Here is a 20,480-nt window from a genome sequence, read left to right as displayed (position 1 = left end):
TTCCACTGTCTTAAGGTTCTCCTGCAAGTAATTCCTCTGCTGTCCTTGAAAGACACAGAGAGCAAGCCTCCCCCAAACATGAAAGATAGGAGGAATATATCATGGTTGATATTAACACTACACTGATACAAACCAGCATAATGGAGACATAGGTCCATGAAATAGTTTGTCTTGTGACATTTGACCAGCCTGAGCAATATATGTAAACAAGTCTTAGTGCCAAAACCATTGAAAATTAGTATAACCATCAGTCCACCGTATGACACTGTACCGACAGTCTGGTGGCTAAAAGAAGACATTTTATTATCTTTTTCATACACAGCATGATGGCATTTTAAATAAGATCTATTTAATGGCAATAGCTTCATGGCAATAGTGAAGTGCATACACTCCAGGCAATTTTAGTTAAAGGTAAACACATCTATCACATATGAACACACACACACACACACACACACACACGCACACACACACACACAAACACAGGGATCATATAGCAAGACAACACTGTTTTGTGGAGTGTATATATGGAGTCTAATTGCATTGTGAGCAGTGGCGATAAATCACTGGAGTCTTAATCAAAGCACTACAAAAGAGAGAGTCATCAATCACTTCTACAACACAAAATCAGCCTGTAGCGTCTCCTTGTCTTCTGGCTGGCAGCCCCGCTCCGTGCCTAACACGGGACACGTTGCTGTGACACATTATCATTAGCACAATCAACACCACTTTGGACGTCCTCACAGAAAGCCATCAAATGGCAAATAGATATGGAGATATATGGGGCCATAAAGCTGAAAAATCATGATTCCCATGTCAATGCATGCAAAGGAAAAGGTTTTTTGAAAAGCTGGAGAGCTTAGATGAGGAAAGACTGGAAAACATCAACAGCTCCTCTGAGGTTCTTCTTCCCAGCAAGGTGTCACATTATTGTCTGCTATGATCAAGTATTTCAAGTAATGGTCTATTTAACGATGGACTCTTCAATCTCTGCATGGACACACCAAAATGTAGTTTGCTGTGATGGATGGCAGAGAGCTGGGTCACCTCAAAGGCACGGTAGTGACATTCAGAGTGTCCCTGCTTAAGATGTGGGAATGACAGATGGCATTTCAGTGGAATCTATAAAAATGTGTCAGAACTGGAAGATGTTTTGACTTCTAGTCCCCTGCCGCCCTTCAGATCCTGCCTGCTTTTAACAACACTTCAAAAATAATGCTGGAGACACAACCAATAAAGGAGGCATTGCTTCAACCCGAAGATCTAGGCACAATCACTGAAATGCCCATGAGCAATACTCCCACAGCAATCATCGTCATTCATAATATAAGTGTCGTGTGGGCTTCCATCCTTTTTGATGATATTTCATAAAATTTCCCTTCTGTTTAACATAAGGGCACAGATGAGGTTAAAATGAAAGAGGACAAGACAGACAAAACAAATAGAAAGAGACAGAGGAGGGCTGAGATGGCACGCAGTCAGCTATGAAGGACATGGCCGCAGCAGTTATTTTTAGTTATCAGTTTTCGGAGGCTGTCATTCGGAACATCTCATTAAAGATCAGAAAAAAAATCTTGATGCTCCATCAAACCATTCAAATCATAAAAACTCAGAGAAAGAAAAGCTGTACGTCTTGCTGTGCACACACACACACACACACACACAACACACACGCACCCACCCACACACACACACACACACAAACACACACACACACACAAACACACACACACACACACACACACAAATCATTTGAGACAACAATGCTATCAGTGCATACATTAGGCAGATCTCTTTTGGTGACCTCTGCAAAAAGGTATCTACTACATTTCCTATATCAGAGGGGTTGCAGACAGACAGATTAATGTGTTCTGTGCCCACAGGCATGTCTCTTAAAATGCAAGGAAACCTATTATTCATTCTATAATGAGAGATTAAACACCAAGATTCATTAGCACAATGTTGACAGAGTAAATCAGATACTTGAGGAAAATGCCATCACTAGTAAAGTTGTTAAACTTAATAACAGGACCTCAATTTCATGTCTTAATCATGCTAAGTGCCTCATGCAGCAATTCACAATGAAGGCAACTCAAAGCAATACATAGGTATGACATAGTTCATTTTCTGTTGTTCAGATGTTTGTTGAAGTAAAGGGACATAACAACAACACAAGGAATGTGCTGTTAATAAATTGAAAGATTGAATTATTGGTCCAGTTGCATCCAGGAAAATGTTATTAATTTATGCTCTTGAACAGGTTTATTTAACTCAAATGGGCAATTTCTCTCTTCCTGTCCCTCCTTGACTGTAAATTGTTGGGGGTTTTTTTATAGATAATTGCTAAAGTTATAGGGCTTAATCTACAGAGCAGAGCAATTATCAAGTAATTACTAGTAGAGTCAATTATTTAACTCACTTTGCCATTATTAGACCCAGTGCTCCAATAGCACACACCAAGGCCAGTCTCCTCTTCTCTCCAAGCTCCAGTCTTTGATGTGAAATGTCGTCATTCTTTGATCATCCAAATACACTATTTAACCATTAACGTTTGTGACATAAATACAGTTCGATATAAACTAAAGTTAAGTAGGTATAGCTGCATTGTACATCTGAGCCATACAATAAAGGGTAAATGCTGCCACCTGTTGGATCTTTGGTGTAATTGCCGTCTTTGTAGTTTACTGTTGACAATGCTGCCTTCCAAACTATCGGAAATATTGCAATTAAACTTACATTATATAGCTAATGCTAAGTTAGCTTGTATGCATGTTATCTTCTTCGGGGCCTAACTGCACAACACAATTGCGCTACTGGTCTCAAATTAAGAAAGCCTCTAAATCTAACTTTGTCCTTGGGACTACTTTTACATTATTGCCTAAGAGAGGTTGTATTTACCACTGTTAACGTCGGCATTTGAAGGCATATAGCTAGCTAAGTAGCCAAACATGGCCGACACTGATGAGCCGTAAGTAACGTTAGCTGCCGAAGAAACAAGCAAGAAACAGTCATTAACTGCCCGAAAGATGCTTTCAAATCTCATTAACCTACGAAAGCACAGCATGAATGAAACTTCTTTTATTCTCTCTTTTTAGGGAGAAGAAAAGAAGGAGAGTAGTGGAGCTGGCTGAGAAGTTAGTGATGAATTGGTAGAACTGGCGGAAGGTTTGAGGTTACCAGACAGGAGGAAGGTTAACGTTAGCTAGCTCAAGAAGCTAATCTGATAGTTGTTGTAAACCATAAAACAGTGACTAGTTGGACATGAGTAGCTAACACGTCTATTCATTAAAACATGCATGGCATATTTTACCTCTATGCAAAGTTAGTGGTCTTTACTCTAACGTTACCTTCTCAGTGTTGACATTTTAGCTATTTACCTAGCCTAGCTGCCGGTGTTGTATCAAATACTGTTTCCCCGTTGAGATTGTGTTCCCTCTACTGTAAACCGAGTGGGGGCGGGGGCTTTTGATTTTAATAGGAGGGAGACACAATTTGACATAACACCTGGATCTGTCCAGGCAAGACAGATAAACTAGATAACCCCTAAAATGCCAGAGGGTCAGAAACACCCACATGTCAGAAATATGCAGTTTTACTATATTTTCATAGTGGTTAATCAACCAAACGCTACACATGTTAGAGTAGCTGGAATAGGGCAGACGCCAAAACACTAGCGGATGTTAATATAGTACTCTTATGTAGTCTCTTGAAGAATTAAATTAACCTTATTGCTTGATCTGCTGTGAACTGTAAATAGCGCCCTTACTATGTGACAATTAATCCCAGTATTAAATTTAGGTCTTGATTGATTTGTTTTTGCATGAAGTTTTTGTGTAATTTCTAACCATACAAAGCAATCTACCATTAAATACTGCTGACGATACATCCTAAATGTACATATTTATTTTTACAGGATGGTGGTTGATGGAGGCAGTGGACGCACCTGTGAGTGGGAGGGGCGGTGGAACCATATCAAAAAGTTTTTGGAAAGGTCTGGGCCCTTCACGCATCCTGACTTTGAACCTAGCACAGAGGTAACAATTAAAGGGAGTGGAATGATGCAAGTTTTTAATTTGTCATTTGATCTGTCCTGTGTCAACTTGTATTGTTCTTATATATAATGTATTTATCACCTCTCACCACAGTCTTTGCAGTTTATGTTAGAAACCTGCAAAATCCTGGTCATTGGTGCTGGTGGTCTGGGATGTGAGCTGCTGAAAGACCTGGTACGATCACTATAATATATAATATAATAATATTTTAAAATATTTGGAAGATATAATTTGTGCTTTAATGACCGTTTTCGTTCATGTTCTGGCTCAGGCTTTATCAGGCTTTCATAACATTCATGTTGTTGACATGGACACCATTGATTTGTCAAACCTGAATCGACAGTTCCTCTTCAGGTCAGTGCAGTTATGTAAAAAATTCAATGTAACTTTCTGACCCGTATTATTGATAAAAGTAAAATTTGAAGCAATCAGATATGTTCTTTTAAATGTGTGCGTGATGTTGACCAGGCCAAAAGATGTCGGTCGGCCCAAGGCGGACGTTGCAGCTGACTTCATCAACAGCCGCATACCTGGGTGCTGTGTAGTCCCGTATCCTTTTAAATGAACAACCGTTGCAAGATTTTAGATGCATGATATAAATGCAGTTAAAAAAGCCCAAACCGCTATCCACAATTGAAATGTGTAAAATGTCGCAAGCAGCTAATGCCCATGTCAGAAATCACAATTTAAGAATGTAGAATAGACACTATACTTAATTCTTACGTTGTGAAGGCAAGTGAACATTCTGGCCAAACATGAATTTCTCCTAAATGCTTTGTGCAGACATTTTAAGAAAATTCAAGACTTAGATGAAACATTCTACAGACGTAAGTATCATTAATACTCTTCAGTCCCAACTTTCCTTATGTCTGGTTGAAAGGGGTGTAGTGTTTGATACACTCACAATACCAACAGACACAGACCAAAAAGCCAATCCAGCGGTTAACAAGAGCAGACCTGCCAACCTGTACGCATTTTGCGTAGTAGATACTTATTTTGACATCAAAATACGGTGATACGATTTGTCACTTTAAACTACGCGTAAACCAGGTGAGTCATAGACAGTATATAATGGACCAATAGACCCCGTTACTCTGGACGGAGACCAGTGAAGGCTATTAGAAGCACTTTTCCGGTGATCTCTTGGTTTACTGCGCAGCCTCCAACTGACAGAGACAACGTAAATGTGACGTGATCAACGTGTCTGAAAGTGTGAAGTCTTCTGGTAGCTGTGCCAAGAGAAATCTCAATCCGTGCAGGACTTCACTGTGAGCGGACTGTTTAGAGACGATGTGACCGGTAGGTAACGTTAGCGGTTAGCTGCTACTGTAGCCAGAGCTGCAAGGAAACACTGAACTGAGCTGTGTGTTTTCGGTGTTAAACACAGCTGCAGGTGTTCATGGTGATTTCCAGAGGTGGAAGACTTACTCAGATCATGTATTGCAGTAAAAGTAGAAAAAACTGTGTTGTAGAGTTACAAATTACTTGTCAGTTACAAGTCCTGCATTCAACATCTTCCCTATGTAATAGTACAAAAGTATTATCAAAATATTCTTAAAGTACCAAAAGTAAAAGTGCTCATTATGCAGTGTAATATATTTTATTTTATTGGATTATATTATGATCCAATTAATTGTATTAAATTAATTTAATTAAACTGACCAATAATTTAAATAAAATGTTTTATTTAATTCAAGTAGCCTACTTGAACATAATTATTTTTCTAGGGTTTAAAATGTATACACATGTGACATTTAATGGCACATTTATCCCGCAAATTCAAGAACACTAGGGATGCTCGATTATGGAAAAAAATATAATCATGATTATTTCAGTAAATATTGAAATCACGATAATTTAACACGATTACTCGTTGACTTCTGGAAAGATGTTGCAATTATTGAACTTAAAAAATAGTGGAAAAAGTTAAATAAATCAACAGTAAAAAAAACAACGGTGAAATTTGCCTTACAATTTCGATTAATTGCACAGCCCTAAAGAACACTGATTTTTCCAAACTAAATAGCTGCTCCACAGCACTCAAATCCCACTCTGTACCTCTCACATAGCCACAGATAAGATTTAAATGATAGTGCATTCAATTTTTCAGTGCTATAATGCATTATATTTTCGAATCAAGAGATTTTGTGACATCTGTACTGCTTTGACTGTGTCATTATCTGACTTTTGATTGTTTGCATCTAGAATTCCATATCATTGTCTGTGGACTGGACTCTATAGTTGCCAGGAGGTGGATGAATGGTATGCTGGTAAGTTATTTCTCTTCCCTGAAATCTTTTTCACAGTCTTGTAATGTCTCAGTACTAGCCAACCGTTTGTGCATATGTTGCATTTCATATGGCAACACTGTCAGATATGCTAAGAGGAAAATGTTTTATGTAATCCCAAGCAACCCCTCTGTCTTCCTGTGCAGCTGTCTTTACTGGTGTATGAGGATGGTGTCTTAGACCCAGGTTCCATCATTCCTCTAATTGATGGTGGGACTGAAGGCTTTAAAGGCAATGCCAGAGTCATTCTCCCTGGCATGACCGCCTGCATCGACTGTACCCTTGAGCTTTACCCTCCTCAGGTGAGGTAGCATTTTTTTTATTTGATAAAATAATGTACTTATAACCACATTGTCTTACAAAACAGTTCCTGGTCAGTTTGTTGTTTCTAAAACACACCTGTGTTCGTAGATCAACTTCCCCATGTGTACAATAGCCTCCATGCCTCGATTGCCAGAACATTGCATTGAGTATGTCCGGGTGCTGCTGTGGCCCAAAGAGAAACCCTTTGGAGGTATGAGTCACTCTGCAGTTATTATTTCTGTTAAATGATCTTTGTAATGTTTAGAATGATTGTTAAGAATGACTTGAGGCTTAACAAACCCGCCCCTGACTTACTAGACCTCCAGAAACAAGTAAACTTAAGGTCTGCTTTATGTATGTGTTTATGTATGTATGTGGATTAGATGGTGTGATCCTGGATGGGGATGACCCAGAGCACATCCAGTGGGTGTACCAGAGATCCCTGGAGAGGGCAGCAGATTTCCACATAACAGGAGTCACATACAGACTAACCCAGGGTGAGCACATTGCACAAAAACGGTAAAACATTGGTACCAACGTGTCTTTATTGATGTTCACTCTGATCAGCAGATGTACAGTATATAGCTTTCATTTCTTTGATTGACCATTTTTAGAAGTATGCAAAAAGTATATTTACTACATCCTATTTAAATGTTGCAGGTGTTGTAAAGAGGATAATTCCAGCTGTAGCGTCTACAAATGCTGTCATAGCTGGTAAGTAGTCTGAATAAATGTGAAGGTGTGTTAGTAGAGACTAGAGATTCCTTTATAGAAGATTGCATGCCCTGCCATAAAAGATTTAATCATTTCCAAACTGTACTGAGTATATTGACTTCCTGTAACAAAACTGTATCCCCGGACATAACTGTTTTCTTAACAATTTTTTTTTCCTTTTTAACCAGCTGCTTGTGCAACTGAGGTTTTCAAAATAGCATCAAGGTGAGTTTGCAGGTTTAATTGACGATAGATCTGTATAAATCATGTGTGCCTTTCATCATTTCACATGGTAATACCTTTTGCATCTGCAGTGCCTATATACCTCTTAATAACTACATGGTCTTCAATGATGTTGACGGGCTGTACACCTACACTTTTGAAGCAGAACGAAAGGTTTGTCCCAGAATTTCATCTGCCAGCTCATGTTTGCTACTGTGACGAAGTTGCCTTTTTGTACAACACATGTTTCTGTTCACTTCTGATGCAGGAAAACTGTTCAGCCTGCAGCCAGGTACCTCTGGACTTGCACTATTCTCCATCTTCCAAACTCCAGGAGATGTTGGACTACCTGACTGAGAGTGCCTCCCTGTAGGTTTAGCTGCCTTATAATGATGTATTAGTAATTACTGCACTGTGCCACCTAACTTAAGTTCCGCTATTGGTTTTATTCGCTTGTTTAATTTTTAATAGTGCATTACACATTGTCTTCAACAACCAAATTTAAAATATCTTTTCAGACAAATGAAATCCCCTGCTATAACCGCAACAGTGGAAGGAAAGAACAAAACATTATATTTACAGGTAATGTACCTCTGGTTTCACACTGTGTTTCAGTTCATGTGTATCTGAAATGAGTGCTGATAAAATTAGGCAAACATGGAAGTTTTAGTTTGAGCTGACTCTCAATTATTATTTTGTTTTACAGTCTGTCGCTTCAATTGAAGAGAGGACACGGCCAAATCTGTCCAAAACGCTGAAGGGTGAGGTGCTTTATTTACTAAATATGTTTTGTAGAAATGGCAATGCCTACACTCTGAATTGGTGAGATGAATACACTGTAAATATGCTGACTCACCCATGTTATGAACATGTTTTTTCCAGAGCTGGGGCTGACTGACGGACAAGAGCTTGCTGTAGCTGATGTCACCACACCCCAGACCATGTTGTTCAGACTCCGCTTTACCTCATAGGATAAACTCAAGCACTCCCACACAATCAGTTGATGTCATTCTTGTTTATTGGCCAACTATAACTTGATGCAGAATATTTAAAATGGCCTAAAAACTAGAACAGTTTAAAGTGTATTCATTCACAGTGTAAATGAGCAGTGTAATTTAATCGTTTTAATTTACTTATTGACTAAAGTCAATGTTTTGCACTGAAAAGCCAAAATCATAGTTCATACCTTCTCATCTTTTGGTGAAACATTGCTTGCAAATGTCGAGGATTTTGGCATTCAATGTGTTATTTGCACTACAACCTGAAGCGTGCTATGTGCAAACAAAGAGACATAAATTTGTTACTTTGGTAAATGTATTCTGTACATGTTCTAGTTTTAAATATTCTTAAATATTTATTTATTCCAACAGTTTTTTAGTTGCAGAAACCACTGAAGTGCTAATTGACAGACACTGATAATGATGTGTGACCTGGAATAAAAATGTTTTTCTTACAACGTTTCTGTTTTCTCTATGCACTTACATGGATTTGTGGGAGTGAACCAATATTTACTCAACAAGTTTAGTATGTAGAATTGGGAGATAAGATCAACTTAGCTTTAGAGGCCGTTTGTTTCCATGCGTCAATATAAACTAAGAATTTGCAACGTATGGCTAACATCCAAAATGGCTCAAACGCATATAAAATATATTGAGCTAATGTCTATGTATTGCAATTATGTATCCTATAATTAATTGAGTTAAATATTTGCGGCTTTGCAGACTAGGCTTCCTCATTCTAATTTTTTTTTTTATCCTCAAACCGGATGATGACGTCATGATGCTACGTGGAAAGGAAGTAGCGAAGAGGCTAATGCTAGTGGGGATACAAGTTGTGATCGACCAAAACAAACGATGACGGCCGAGCAAGGGAGCCGAAAAAAAGCTTGGATTTAACATGGGGATGCTTTTGCTTTGACCGTTGTGGCAGAGTTATATACGGTATTAGAAATACCTGTATTTCTACATGAGATATGCGATTTTGAATGCCAACTGGCCAGTTTGCGAACTGTAGCTAACTGTATTACGTTACTGGGATTAATGCTGTCCCTGTATTTACAGTGTTGCTAACTAGCTAAGTGGAAGCTAGCTGTCAACAAAGCTTTTCTGGACAGAACAACACGTTGCGAAATATTGTTCGCACCAGGTTATCGTTGATAACGACAAATGCAGAGACAGTTCAAGTTCCTCTGCTTTGTGTGGTAACGCCAAATTCCCTTTTAAATCCGTGTGACAATTTATGAACTTGGTGATAGCTAGCTAGCCTAACAGTCAAAATGAGTTGGTTCAACGCATCTCACCTGTCCAGCTTCGCTAAACAAGCTTTAACAACAGCTCAGAAGTCAATCGACCGAGTTCTGGACATCAAAGAAGAGGACCAATGGGGTGACACAGTTGTAAAGCCCTATGATGGTAAGTAGTGTAACATAGGGTGGTCAAAGCTTATGTTGCCATATGCAAATTTCGGTTAGCTGCTACAACTGGTACAATTTCTTTTCTGTCAGATGTTACAATACCGGGGAAGCTGTCATTAAGTGGAGGATGGGGAATGACGCAGTGGGAAGCACCCCTTGAAGAAAAGACCACCACTCCTCCTCCTTCCTCTGAGGCCATTACTACTCCTGTTACTCGCACAGTTGTGGATGAATCCGAAAACTTTTTTAGTGCCTTTCTGCCACCTGGAGACGTACAAGGTGGCACCAACACCCAGGTAGTGTCTGTACCCCCTACTAAGTCTCAAATAAGGCCTCAGGAGAAAGAAAAGAAAAACATCGAGGCTGTGGCACAAAAAGAAGTAGAGACTCAAAATTCAGCACCTGCGGATGAGAGTCAAGAGAATCAGACAGTTGCTGAGAGCCAGCCAGTTGAGCTTGAGTCCTCACCAACAGCACCGTATGCAGACACTATCCTCCTGCAGCCAGTTTCCCCTGCTTCTTCTTCCATCGATCTTCCTTGTAACCCTGACAGCGAAAAAAGCATTGTAAAAACAGATGCTAGCTCTCCAGTTTTTGTAGACTCAAAAACGGAGCAGTCACAGAAAGCATCAGATCACGAGGTTGAGCAGGATACCACAGATTCATCTGAACCTGCTGCTGTCACTTCTGAGCCTAAGAGCTCTACACCTTCTGATCCTTCGCCCTCCCCGTCCTCTAAGGGGGTTCTCATAGAGCATAAAGACTCAAAGGTGGAGGACCGTCAAAATGACACCCCCTCTCCTCCAGTCAGCGCTTTCTCCTCAGGAACCTCTACCACCAGTGACATTGAAGTTCTTGACCATGACTCTGTGTTGAGTGAGAGCTCAGCCAGCTCCAGACAAGAAACAGGGGAGAGCAAGGCTGGCCTTCACCTAATGCAGGGCTCCTTCCAGCTTCTCACTGCCTCCACCTGTGGAGATTTCCCCCGTCTGGAGGACTATTCCAAACTCACAGAGAGCAGCGGCTCTTCCTCGGATGCATTTGAGCGCATAGATTCATTCAGCGTGCAGTCATTGGATAGCCGGAGTGTCAGTGAGGTTAACTCGGATGATGAGATCCCTGGGAGTCGGACGCTAGCGTCTGTCACTGCAGGCCCTCCTTTAACAGTGTCATCAGCTGTATGTCAGAAGCAGGAAGATGGAGGAGAAGAGAAGGTAGGAGAGGAGAAGGAGAAGGAAGAGGAGAAGGAGGAGGAAGAGGAGGAGGAGGAAGAGGGCTTTACTGAAACAATGAGGGAACAGTCGCTGGATGAGATGGAGGAGAGCGGACGGAGTGTGACACCTGTTAATAGTGAGCAGCCTGAAGAGTTGACAGAACAGGAACAGGAATCCGAGGCTAACCCACTGTCTGGTCCCACCTCCAAAGCTGAAGAACAGACCACTCCTCCAATCACTGAAGAGATGAGAAGTGTCTCAACAGTTCAGATTTTGGAGCTTCAAAAGGTAGCAATTATTATTGTGTTCCTATGTAGCTGGTCGAATCAATTGTGGAGATTTGTTTTATGTACATATTTTACAAATGTTTGTTTGTTTACAAAGTCTATATAGCTTTGTGGTTCATATTGAATACACTAGTGTTTATTGTTCAACTTCAAAAACAACCTACCTCCAGTATACGGTATATTATCTTTGCCACAACACTTTGATAAACAAATATGAAAGATACTTGTTATAGAATCTATCTATCTATCTATCTATCTATCTATCTATCTATCTATCTATCTATCTATCTATCTATCTATCTATCTATCTATCTATCTATCTTACCTTACACTGCTCTGAAAAGTGTGTAGAAAATGTAGAGTATATAACTTCAAGAAACATTCAAAAGGTAACCACTAATTTGTTTAGACCAACCCAGTATTTTGCCTAGCCATCAGTAGAATGCAAAATAGAAGTAAATAGATTTGCTAGACCATAATGTCATATTTTCATATCATCTTGTAAATACTGCCAAGCTTGTTGTCCAGCTTATTTTTTTCCCCCCATCTAATAGCTTCAATCCTAATTTTGCCATGTGGTTGAAGACCATTGAACACCATAGTTTCAAAATATCTGCCAATAATGTTGTCAGAATTTTTGTTCAAAAACATTTGGTCAAGTATCAGTATTTCTCAGTCCCAGAATTTGTTATGCTATATGAAGAAGGCAACCATAATACTCTTACAATATATTTAATACCGTGGCCGGCTTAGCTCAGTTGGTAGAGCAGGCTAGTTTGACTCCGACTCTGCTTTGCTGCATATCATTCCCCCTCTCTCTCCCCTTTCATGTCTTCATCTGTCCTGTGGAAATAAAGGCCTAAAATGCCCCAAAAAATATAAACAAAATATTTAATACCACACTCTACTTTCCTTATGAGTATGTTTTACATTTATAGACTCTGCTGTGTAACTGCTGTTGTAAACACAATAAGATGTTGTGGACATGTTGTAGGTTATTGACGACTTGTCGGGCCGCCTTGAGAAGAGAGAGTCTCAGCTGCTGGCTGTCAGCAAAGACAAGGCCAAGCTGGACGAGCAGTGTGACAATCTCAAAGAGTGAGTATATGGCGCACGCACACACACACACACACACACACACCTGGTGCACAGTGGCACTGTAAATATTCTTGATAAGAAAGCTCTTTTGACCAGGCGACTAATGTGCTGATATCCAGATCAGACAAGGCCACATAGTAGCGCCGTATTATGTTGTTTCTATGAAACTAACAAATGCAGTGTTTTATAAACCTTTTATGTATTCATGTAATTACTCTAACTACACTACAGCAATAGTGCTGACATTTTCAAGTAATGTTGTCATAATGTCACTCTGTTAAATGCCTAAAATAGTCTACTTGTGCAGAGTAAAAGCATGTATAGATTTTGACTATGAGCTCTTACACTAATGAGTCCATTCATCCTCTAGTGAAGTGATAAGCCTGAAGGAGGAGAGCTCCACTGTTCAGTCCCTAAAGGAAGAGTTCACCCAGCGCATAGCAGATGCAGAGAGGAAGGCTCAGCTGGCCTGCAAAGAAAGAGACATAGCCAAGAAGGTAAATCACATTTCAGTGACCCGAGGCTCTACTTTCCTTCCACTTCAAGACCTACAAAGGCTGTGAGAGGAAAAAAAATAAATGATGATGTTAAATCCAAAATCTAACATGTCTGAAGTGTCTGTGTCTAAGATCACATTTTTCTATGCTACAGGAAATAAAGGGTTTGCGAGAAGAGCTTTCTACAAGACTTCACTCCAGTGATACAATGGAGATCATCAAAGAGAAGGAAGAACAGATCAGAGGCCTGCTGGAAGAAGGTAATACTATTTATTATTATTGTTATTTATATAGCAGACTATAAGAGTTCACCTCAACCAACACACACAATTCCACTCTAGGCAGGCTGTACAGTCAAGAAAATGTTTAAAGGGTAACTACCATCGCTGCACTCGGCTGAAAAAAAAACCAGTAGTTACCCTTTTAACATAGAGCCAGTTGGACAATAGGTACCACAACTGCTTTTACTGTATCCAACTTCACAAAAAGTTGCTGAAGTAGCACATAAAGTGTTGAACAAAGAGTAAGAATGATGCTAAGTGCACTGAGCTGTGAAAGACTTTTGTCATTTTTTGATTAATGTAATGAATGGATGGAAAAGTGTCAACACCATACTTTTAAAGGTATAGCAAATAATTTATTAGGGCTCAAGAAATCATGCATACATCAATGTTGAAGGAGTAGAGTGTGGCTTTTAAGAACAGCTGGTGACTTGACTTGTTAATGAAATATTGCTCAGACGTAGTGGGTATCATCTCAGCATCTGTGTTTGACTTTACCTAAGTTGACTGAGTAGGTGTTTATTTCTATTACTTTTAGGTGAAAAGTTGTCCAAGCAGCAGCTGCAGCACAGCAACATCATCAAGAAACTGCGTGGGAAGGAGAAGGAGAGCGACGCAAGGATGACCAAGCAACAGAGGAAAATCAAGGAGCAGGAGGAGGAGCTCGGGCAACTGCAGCAGGTCAGATTTTTGTACATATTTCAAAATGGAAATAATTGTTAACCTGCCATTGTTAAATGACTGCTTTTAGTACTTTGAGGTTTGGGGATCTGGGCAGAAGTTGTAATTTTTTTATATCAGTTACATTTTGAGTCAGAGGAACTTTCTCTAATTTTTTGATTGTTTGATTAAGTTTTTTCGACTCATTACGGTATGCTACCGTGGAAGTGTGGTGCTATTTTGAGCCTTGTTAGTGGTATGAAATAGCGATTTACCATCTTCCCCGAAAGCTAGCGTTAGCAGCTAACCACCGGTTTGCGTTAGCTTGTTTAAAGCTAGAGACGCATTCGATTAGCATGAAAACGTATCCCAGAGAACGTTCGACTCGGTACACATATGTTATTAACCCCTAGGTTCATTTTGCGCCGGAATTGTCCTTTAAATACTTGCCATTTATTCCTCAGTTACTTTTACTGATTATATAGTGTGAGTTTAGATTAGCTTAAATCACTATATTCAGTATAATCATGGCTACAATTCAGTTTTTTAGTTTTATGTGTTTAGGTTCTAGATGGGAAGGAGGAGGTGGAGAGGCAGCACAGGGAGAACATCAAGAAGCTGAACGCTGTGGTGGAGCGGCAGGAGAAGGAGCTGAGCAAGCTGCAGGCGGAGTCTGAGGAGCTGCAGGAGAAGAACCGGAGCCTCCAGGCTGCTCTGGACAACTGTTACAAGTAAACAGTGACACACCCTGCTATTGATACTGAGTACCAACGACAAAGAGCTCTTACTGTAAATCTAACCTCAGAAGCCACAGTTGTATTGTACTTAACATTTCAATATATTATTTAATGGTTGACAGAGTATACATAGCAGACTAAGTATTTGGAAAGTGACTCATTTATTGTGTGGTACTTTAGTTTATTGGATTTGAAATGATGCAATGAAATTGAGGTTGAAGTGTGGACTTCCACCTTTAATGTGAGGGTGTTTACGCAACAGTATGGGAATTGTAACCACTTTTATACATAGTCTTTCAGTTTTTAAGGGACAGAAAGTAATGATCATACATACAAATTAACATAAACTTAAGTAATAAATACACCATTGTCATTGTTTCATTTCAGGTCCAGTGTGCAGAGCCAAACAACAACAAATATACCACTGTTCTTACAAATAGGCACGGCACTGTAATAGGGTCATGATGTTGATGGTCTACTTCTACATCTCTGTTGTCAGGGAGCTGGCAGAACTTCACAAGGCGCATGTCAGCAGGACCAGTGAGGCTGAAGAAGCAGCTCTTAGCAGGGAAACACAGGCCAAGGAGCAGCTGAGCCTGGCTTATGAGAAGGCCCAGGAGGAGGCCAGGATGCAACAGGAGGCTCTGGCCAATCAGGTAACACAGGCTCATGCTGTAGACATGTATGTGTTTCCTATGCATATAAGTAAAGCTCATCAGATCCACTGGGGTTGTTGCTGCACAAGCAACCTAGCCCACCTTGCATATATTAATTAAAATATACACTACAGTAGGCTTTGGTGCCGCCTCACTAAACTGTAATCCTCCATTGTGAGTCAGTGGTGCAACTATTATTTGCAGCTGGTTTTGTTTTACGTGGTGCATGAGGTACAGCAGCCCATACCCAAACAAATGCTTACTCACTCACACAGGCCAACCCAGATTTTATTCACCTGCACTTGCTTTCATTCACAAAATCTTAATCCATGGGATACCACCAGAGCTGCGGCATAACAGTGTATGTTTACAACTTACACTTTACACATAGTGTAAAGTGTAAATTTTTAAACATACATAATATTCATAATATTCAACATTACAAAAGCAACTTTGTGCAAAAGCAACGGAAAAATTTGAGAATTTACACATACACGAGTTTCAGATTTATTGCTGAATTTTCTACACTAGACATTAATTTCAAACACTGCCAAGTTTATCAGGACTTCCTTTATTAACTATTTTTATGTTGTGTACAGGTGGCTGACCTGAGACTGGCTCTGCAGAGAGCTGAGCAACAGCAAGCAAGGAAAGAAGATTATTTAAGGGAGGAGATCAGTGAGCTGCAGCAGGTAACATAATATGCTGGTTAGAAGTTGTCCTACCAAGCTAGTTCCTTTTGACAAGAAGCAAAAATAACCATAATTTTATCCCGCACAGGATTTATTTAATGCACGCCATTTATTTTTATTTTCATCTTCCACAGAGGCTTCAGGAAGCAGAGACTAGGAACCAGGAACTCAGTCAGAGTGTTACCTCTGCAACACGGCCCCTACTGCGACAAATTGAGAACTTACAGGCCTCATTGGGTGGACAGACGGCATCCTGGGAAAAACTTGAGAAGAACATCTCTGATAGACTAGGTAAGAGGCAGGATGTGTCAAAAAGCACACCAAAATACAGTATTGTACAAACTGAGCTACAAGCTTTTTTTGCTCTCCCTTTTCTTTTCAACAGCGGATGCCCAGGCACAGTTGGCCGTTGCTGTGGAAAAGGAGCGATCAGCAACAGAAGACCTTCTGTCCATCAAGTCCCAGCTGGCCTCTCTGGAGTCCCAGAATTCCCTGTTACGCCAGGAGAAGGCCCGGCTCCTGGCTCAGCTGGATTCTGAGAGAAACAAGAGAGAAAAACTGGAGGATGAGAGTAGCAGGTGACAAATTACAATTTTAAAACTCAAGCCTACAAGATTAAGTGATAATCCAGCCATCAACCAGTTATTGTCACTAATTCTATTTTCTAATTCTGTTTTGAAATGCGGACGCATGGTTGAGTTAGTTGGTTTAATTTGAACTATGACATTGCTTTCAAATGAGTTGCTACCAATTATATCCTAATCACTAGACCACCAAGAAAGTGGGTTGCAGGACAGAAGGAAGGAGCTAACCATCAATACGTGCTATATAGATGACTCCAAATGGCAGGTTTTTTTTGTCTGCAGTTGGTTTTATTTTTGTTCATTGTTTCCAGAAAAACATTAATAGACACACACTGTGAATTTCATGCTGCACTCATTCATTACTTCCTGTTGTCTGGATGTTCACTCTAATAATCTAACTTTTGCTGGATGTTTTACACATGCATATTTATGTGGGGAAGTTACTGGCATAGTGTTTCTGGGTAGGATAGTACTTACATCTCCCCTTGTAATGCTAATGCTTCCTGGAGAGTGCTTTTGTTTAACAACAATCCCATTTGTGAGTCAGAGTGTAAAGGAGAGGCCAGGGGAATGCCCCCTCCCCCCCTGAAGAAGCAGTCATGCATGCTGGGTTATGTTTAGTGAGAAGTCCTGCTGCTGTAGCTGGGCCAGTGGCGCAATGGATAACGCGTCTGACTACGGATCAGAAGATTCTAGGTTCGACTCCTGGCTGGCTCGGAAATTTTTTAGCTCATGTTGGAAGGTGTAAATTATGTATGGTGTACTGTGCATGCATCCTTTTACCTACACATCACTGTGAGAAAGACTGAACGTATGACTATTTATTACTGATAGTGATGATTGTTTGTTGTCACTTATTGCTTGTTTTCTCAATGTAGGGAGCATGTTGATTTGGAAAATCTGAGAGGAGAACACAGTCGCATGCTAGAAGAGGCCAAGAAAGAAAAGGTTCCATTATGCTTCTTCCTACTCTTGTTGTTCTCCTCTATGAAACAACTTCCTCATGTGCATCTTTTTGCTTCTTCACCAGCTGCTGCTGACCAATCAATTAGAGATGGAGAAGATGAAGGTGGAGCAAGAGAAGAAGAAATGCTACTTGGCACATGAAGCACTGAAGGAAAAGGTTTAGAGAAGATTATTAATCTTTAGTCCGTTTCATCTCATCAGTTAAGATATTTTTATTCTGTTCTCTAATAGTTGTGAAATGTTTCCCTATCAGGAGCGAAAGGCTATGACCCACTCTGTAGGAGAGGCCCCAGCCTCCTCCACACCCTCCTTATCCCGCTCTAGCTCAATCAGTGGGGCTGACAATGCTGGTCTACATACCTCTGTTCTTTCCCAGGTACACATTGGGGAAAATTGAGAAAAATCTAAAAATGAAGATTAGTTTGTCCATGCTTGGATTTGTGAAGCTTGACCTGCCCTGTACTGTATTTTATTCTTCAACAGGATGACTGTTTAGACCACTCTCTAGGTACAATGACCATGTCTATGTCGATGAGCGGCACCAACCTGTACGAGGCCGCCAGGCTGTCTGGAGGCTCCAGCGTCATAGAGAACCTCCAGTCTCAGCTCAAACTCCGAGAAGGAGAGATAGCACAACTGCAGGTAGCAATTCAGAACAAACCCACATAAGGCTACTTAAAGTGCTCATATTATGCTTTTTGGCTTTTTCCCTTTCCTTTATTGTGTTATATATCTTACAAAGTGAAAAAGCCCAAAATCTTGCCATCTTCCAGAGAAAACACTGTTCACAAACTGCTCCAAACAGCTCTATTGTAGTCCAGCCTTTACTTCCGTGACAAACTGCATCACTTTGTACACGTTATAATGCTCACCTAGATGCTAGCGTGGCACGCCCTCATACTCTGCTTCTGACTGGCTAGTAATTCTTACCTCGCTACTGCGCATGTGCGACTCCCAACAAAGATGGAATAGAAGTGTGATGCCTCACTCTGTAGCTAAAACGGAGAGCTCAACACACAGGGTGAAAAGAGGAGCTGCAGCAATGTGCAGTACAACAGAAACATAGTGTTTTTTTTTGAAAATTAAACCACAAACCTATTTTGGTACAACCTCTAAATACAATTATGAACCTGAAAATGAGCATAATATGAGCACTTTAAGACTTAATTAATTAGTTTATTGGTTTATCTACATGTCAGCAGCACCTGGATGCAGACAGAATGCTTACCTGATCTACAATGTTTTCTTAGAATTAAAACAAAAAACATATCTTAAGTGTGGAAAAAGAACAAGTCAACAGCAAAATTTACAATTTGATAGATAAAAACGATTAATGTCCTGCACTTAAAGGCAGCTTTGTATCGAGTGGTTTTTACTACCCTCTGTCTGATGTTGCAGCTTGAGATCTCCAGTCTAGAGAGGAGTCGTTCTGTGATGGCAGAAGAGCTGGTCCGACTCACCAATCAAAACGATGAGATGGAGGAGATGGTGAAGGACATCCCCAAGTTGAAAGTTCAACTCAAGGTGAGGGCTGTATTAAGCAAACAGAGCATACATGAATGCTGTATTTGCAGAAGTTCTTCTAATTTGTGTGGCTGTGCATTGCAGGATCTGGAGCAGAGGCACAACACTATCCTGCAGATGTATGGAGAAAAGGCTGAAGAGGCAGAGGAGCTGAGACTGGACCTTGAAGATGTGAAGAACATGTACAAAATCCAGATTGATGAACTCCTGAAGAACCAGAAATAATTCACTGAACTGTGCTACTTTTGGGACACTCCCAAACAAATCATTTGACCATCTCAGCCACACATTCACAGACAAAAAGGTAGAGCAGAGAATTTAAATGTAATCACTGTTAAAAGAAAATTATTTTATCTTTATCCATTTTATTTTAATTAATTATGGCATATTTTATTTAAGTGGGAATGTTGGGATTATGCAAAATATACAATGTATTATTACAGAACCAATATGAAGGATAGCCAGAGTTCATGATTTGGGTGTCTATTTGAAATCTTTGGGACTTGGTCATGATTAAACATTTTACATAGTATTGTATAGACAGTTTCTAACTGTAGGAGATGGTCATGGTTTTTTGCACTATACAAATCCATCCTTGTTTATTTCTTAATGCATAATCAGAATGGTTTAAGAAATATATAAAAATATTGTACAGAGAAATTGATGTATTGTTCTCAACTCCTTAGAAATCACAAAAAGTGGTTTAGACCTGAGAGTAGTCTGTGATTGAAATCCTGAAGATTGGATTTTAAACCTTATAAATATGTAAATGAATAAACCTTTATTTGGGTGGTGAACACTACTGATATTCTTAATTTGAATTGTGTGGATTCCACAGAAGTCATTATTTTAATTGCATTCATAAAAAATACTACATTATCTTAATGTTGCACAAAAGTCTCCAAATAAATCTCCATGTCCGGAACAATTTCAAACAGTTGTCCAATCTGTATTTTTACACAAGACTACCCATACTTGTAAAAGTGTAATTGATACAATTTTAGTAAAATTCACAAACATTTTATATGTTAAGGCAAGCATATACTACATAACCTATAAATGAACCGATGTAGGGCCTATTGTAAAAGGAAACATTTAATCAACCAAATTTAAATATATTTTTGAAAATGTTGAAGGGGTTGTAAAATGTTTTCTATTAACTAGCTAATTAATATCTGATATATGTTGTAATTTATGTCAAGATTTAAAGTAAAATGATCCTTAAAAGAACGTTTGGAGAGCACCTGAAGTATTTCGGATCAAGTGTAATCTAAAGACAAAGTGAAGTACAC

The 20,480-nt window shown here is 39.7% G+C and overlaps 2 protein-coding genes and 1 non-coding gene across 9 annotated transcripts; all 3 read left to right on the top strand.

The window, feature by feature from the left end:
- Positions 1–2,758: 2,758 nt before the first annotated feature.
- uba3 (ubiquitin-like modifier activating enzyme 3) lies at positions 2,759–9,032 on the top strand. 7 transcript variants are annotated; one of them, XM_028575715.1, is made up of 18 exons: positions 2,759–2,968; positions 3,096–3,134; positions 3,914–4,034; positions 4,146–4,226; positions 4,324–4,406; positions 4,521–4,601; positions 4,836–4,879; positions 6,258–6,322; positions 6,487–6,642; positions 6,752–6,854; positions 7,027–7,140; positions 7,304–7,357; positions 7,546–7,582; positions 7,672–7,753; positions 7,848–7,948; positions 8,098–8,161; positions 8,286–8,340; positions 8,462–9,032. In XM_028575715.1, exons 1-18 carry the CDS (start codon positions 2,949–2,951, stop codon positions 8,548–8,550), a joined length of 1,389 nt encoding a protein of 462 aa, XP_028431516.1. In that variant the 5' UTR covers positions 2,759–2,948; the 3' UTR covers positions 8,551–9,032. The 7 variants fall into 7 exon arrangements, with proteins under 7 accessions (XP_028431516.1, XP_028431521.1, XP_028431520.1 ...); XM_028575720.1 differs by having other exon boundaries at positions 2,761–2,968; positions 3,096–3,187; XM_028575719.1 differs by lacking the exon at positions 3,096–3,134 and having other exon boundaries at positions 2,761–2,968.
- Positions 9,033–9,348: 316 nt separating this feature from the next.
- On the top strand, positions 9,349–20,123 carry tmf1 (TATA element modulatory factor 1). The gene is made up of 17 exons (XM_028576590.1): positions 9,349–9,990; positions 10,083–11,494; positions 12,488–12,591; positions 12,962–13,088; positions 13,243–13,348; positions 13,908–14,050; positions 14,594–14,760; positions 15,266–15,422; positions 16,022–16,114; positions 16,249–16,405; positions 16,500–16,692; positions 17,577–17,646; positions 17,729–17,821; positions 17,918–18,040; positions 18,148–18,306; positions 19,063–19,188; positions 19,273–20,123. Exons 1-17 carry the CDS (start codon positions 9,855–9,857, stop codon positions 19,411–19,413), a joined length of 3,507 nt encoding a protein of 1,168 aa, XP_028432391.1. The 5' UTR covers positions 9,349–9,854; the 3' UTR covers positions 19,414–20,123.
- Positions 17,343–17,415, top strand: trnar-acg (transfer RNA arginine (anticodon ACG)). Its single transcript has one exon. It is a non-coding gene; the product is annotated as a tRNA-Arg (tRNA).
- Positions 20,124–20,480: the final 357 nt, after the last annotated feature.

Source organism: Perca flavescens, chromosome 4 (genome assembly GCF_004354835.1).
Source record: "Perca flavescens isolate YP-PL-M2 chromosome 4, PFLA_1.0, whole genome shotgun sequence".
Taxonomy (NCBI): Eukaryota; Metazoa; Chordata; class Actinopteri; order Perciformes; family Percidae; genus Perca; species Perca flavescens.
The sequence above is the reverse complement of the archived record's forward strand: the minus strand, read 5'-3'. Positions and strand labels throughout refer to the sequence as shown.

What these genes read in the sequence shown, in the direction of transcription:
- uba3 (XM_028575714.1), top strand. Translation starts at nt 3,067, where the DNA reads ATGAAACTTCTTTTATTCTCTCTTTTTAGGGAGAAGAAAAGAAGGAGA. An exon ending in AGATGAAACATTCTACAGAC is followed by an intron (nt 4,880 to 6,257) that starts GTAAGTATCATT and finishes GTTTGCATCTAG; the next exon opens with AATTCCATATCATTGTCTGT. An exon ending in CTGACTGAGAGTGCCTCCCT is followed by an intron (nt 7,949 to 8,097) that starts GTAGGTTTAGCT and finishes ATATCTTTTCAG; the next exon opens with ACAAATGAAATCCCCTGCTA.
- tmf1 (XM_028576590.1), top strand. Translation starts at nt 9,855, where the DNA reads ATGAGTTGGTTCAACGCATCTCACCTGTCCAGCTTCGCTAAACAAGCT. An exon ending in AGATTTTGGAGCTTCAAAAG is followed by an intron (nt 11,495 to 12,487) that starts GTAGCAATTATT and finishes GACATGTTGTAG; the next exon opens with GTTATTGACGACTTGTCGGG. An exon ending in AGGAGGCTCTGGCCAATCAG is followed by an intron (nt 15,423 to 16,021) that starts GTAACACAGGCT and finishes TGTTGTGTACAG; the next exon opens with GTGGCTGACCTGAGACTGGC.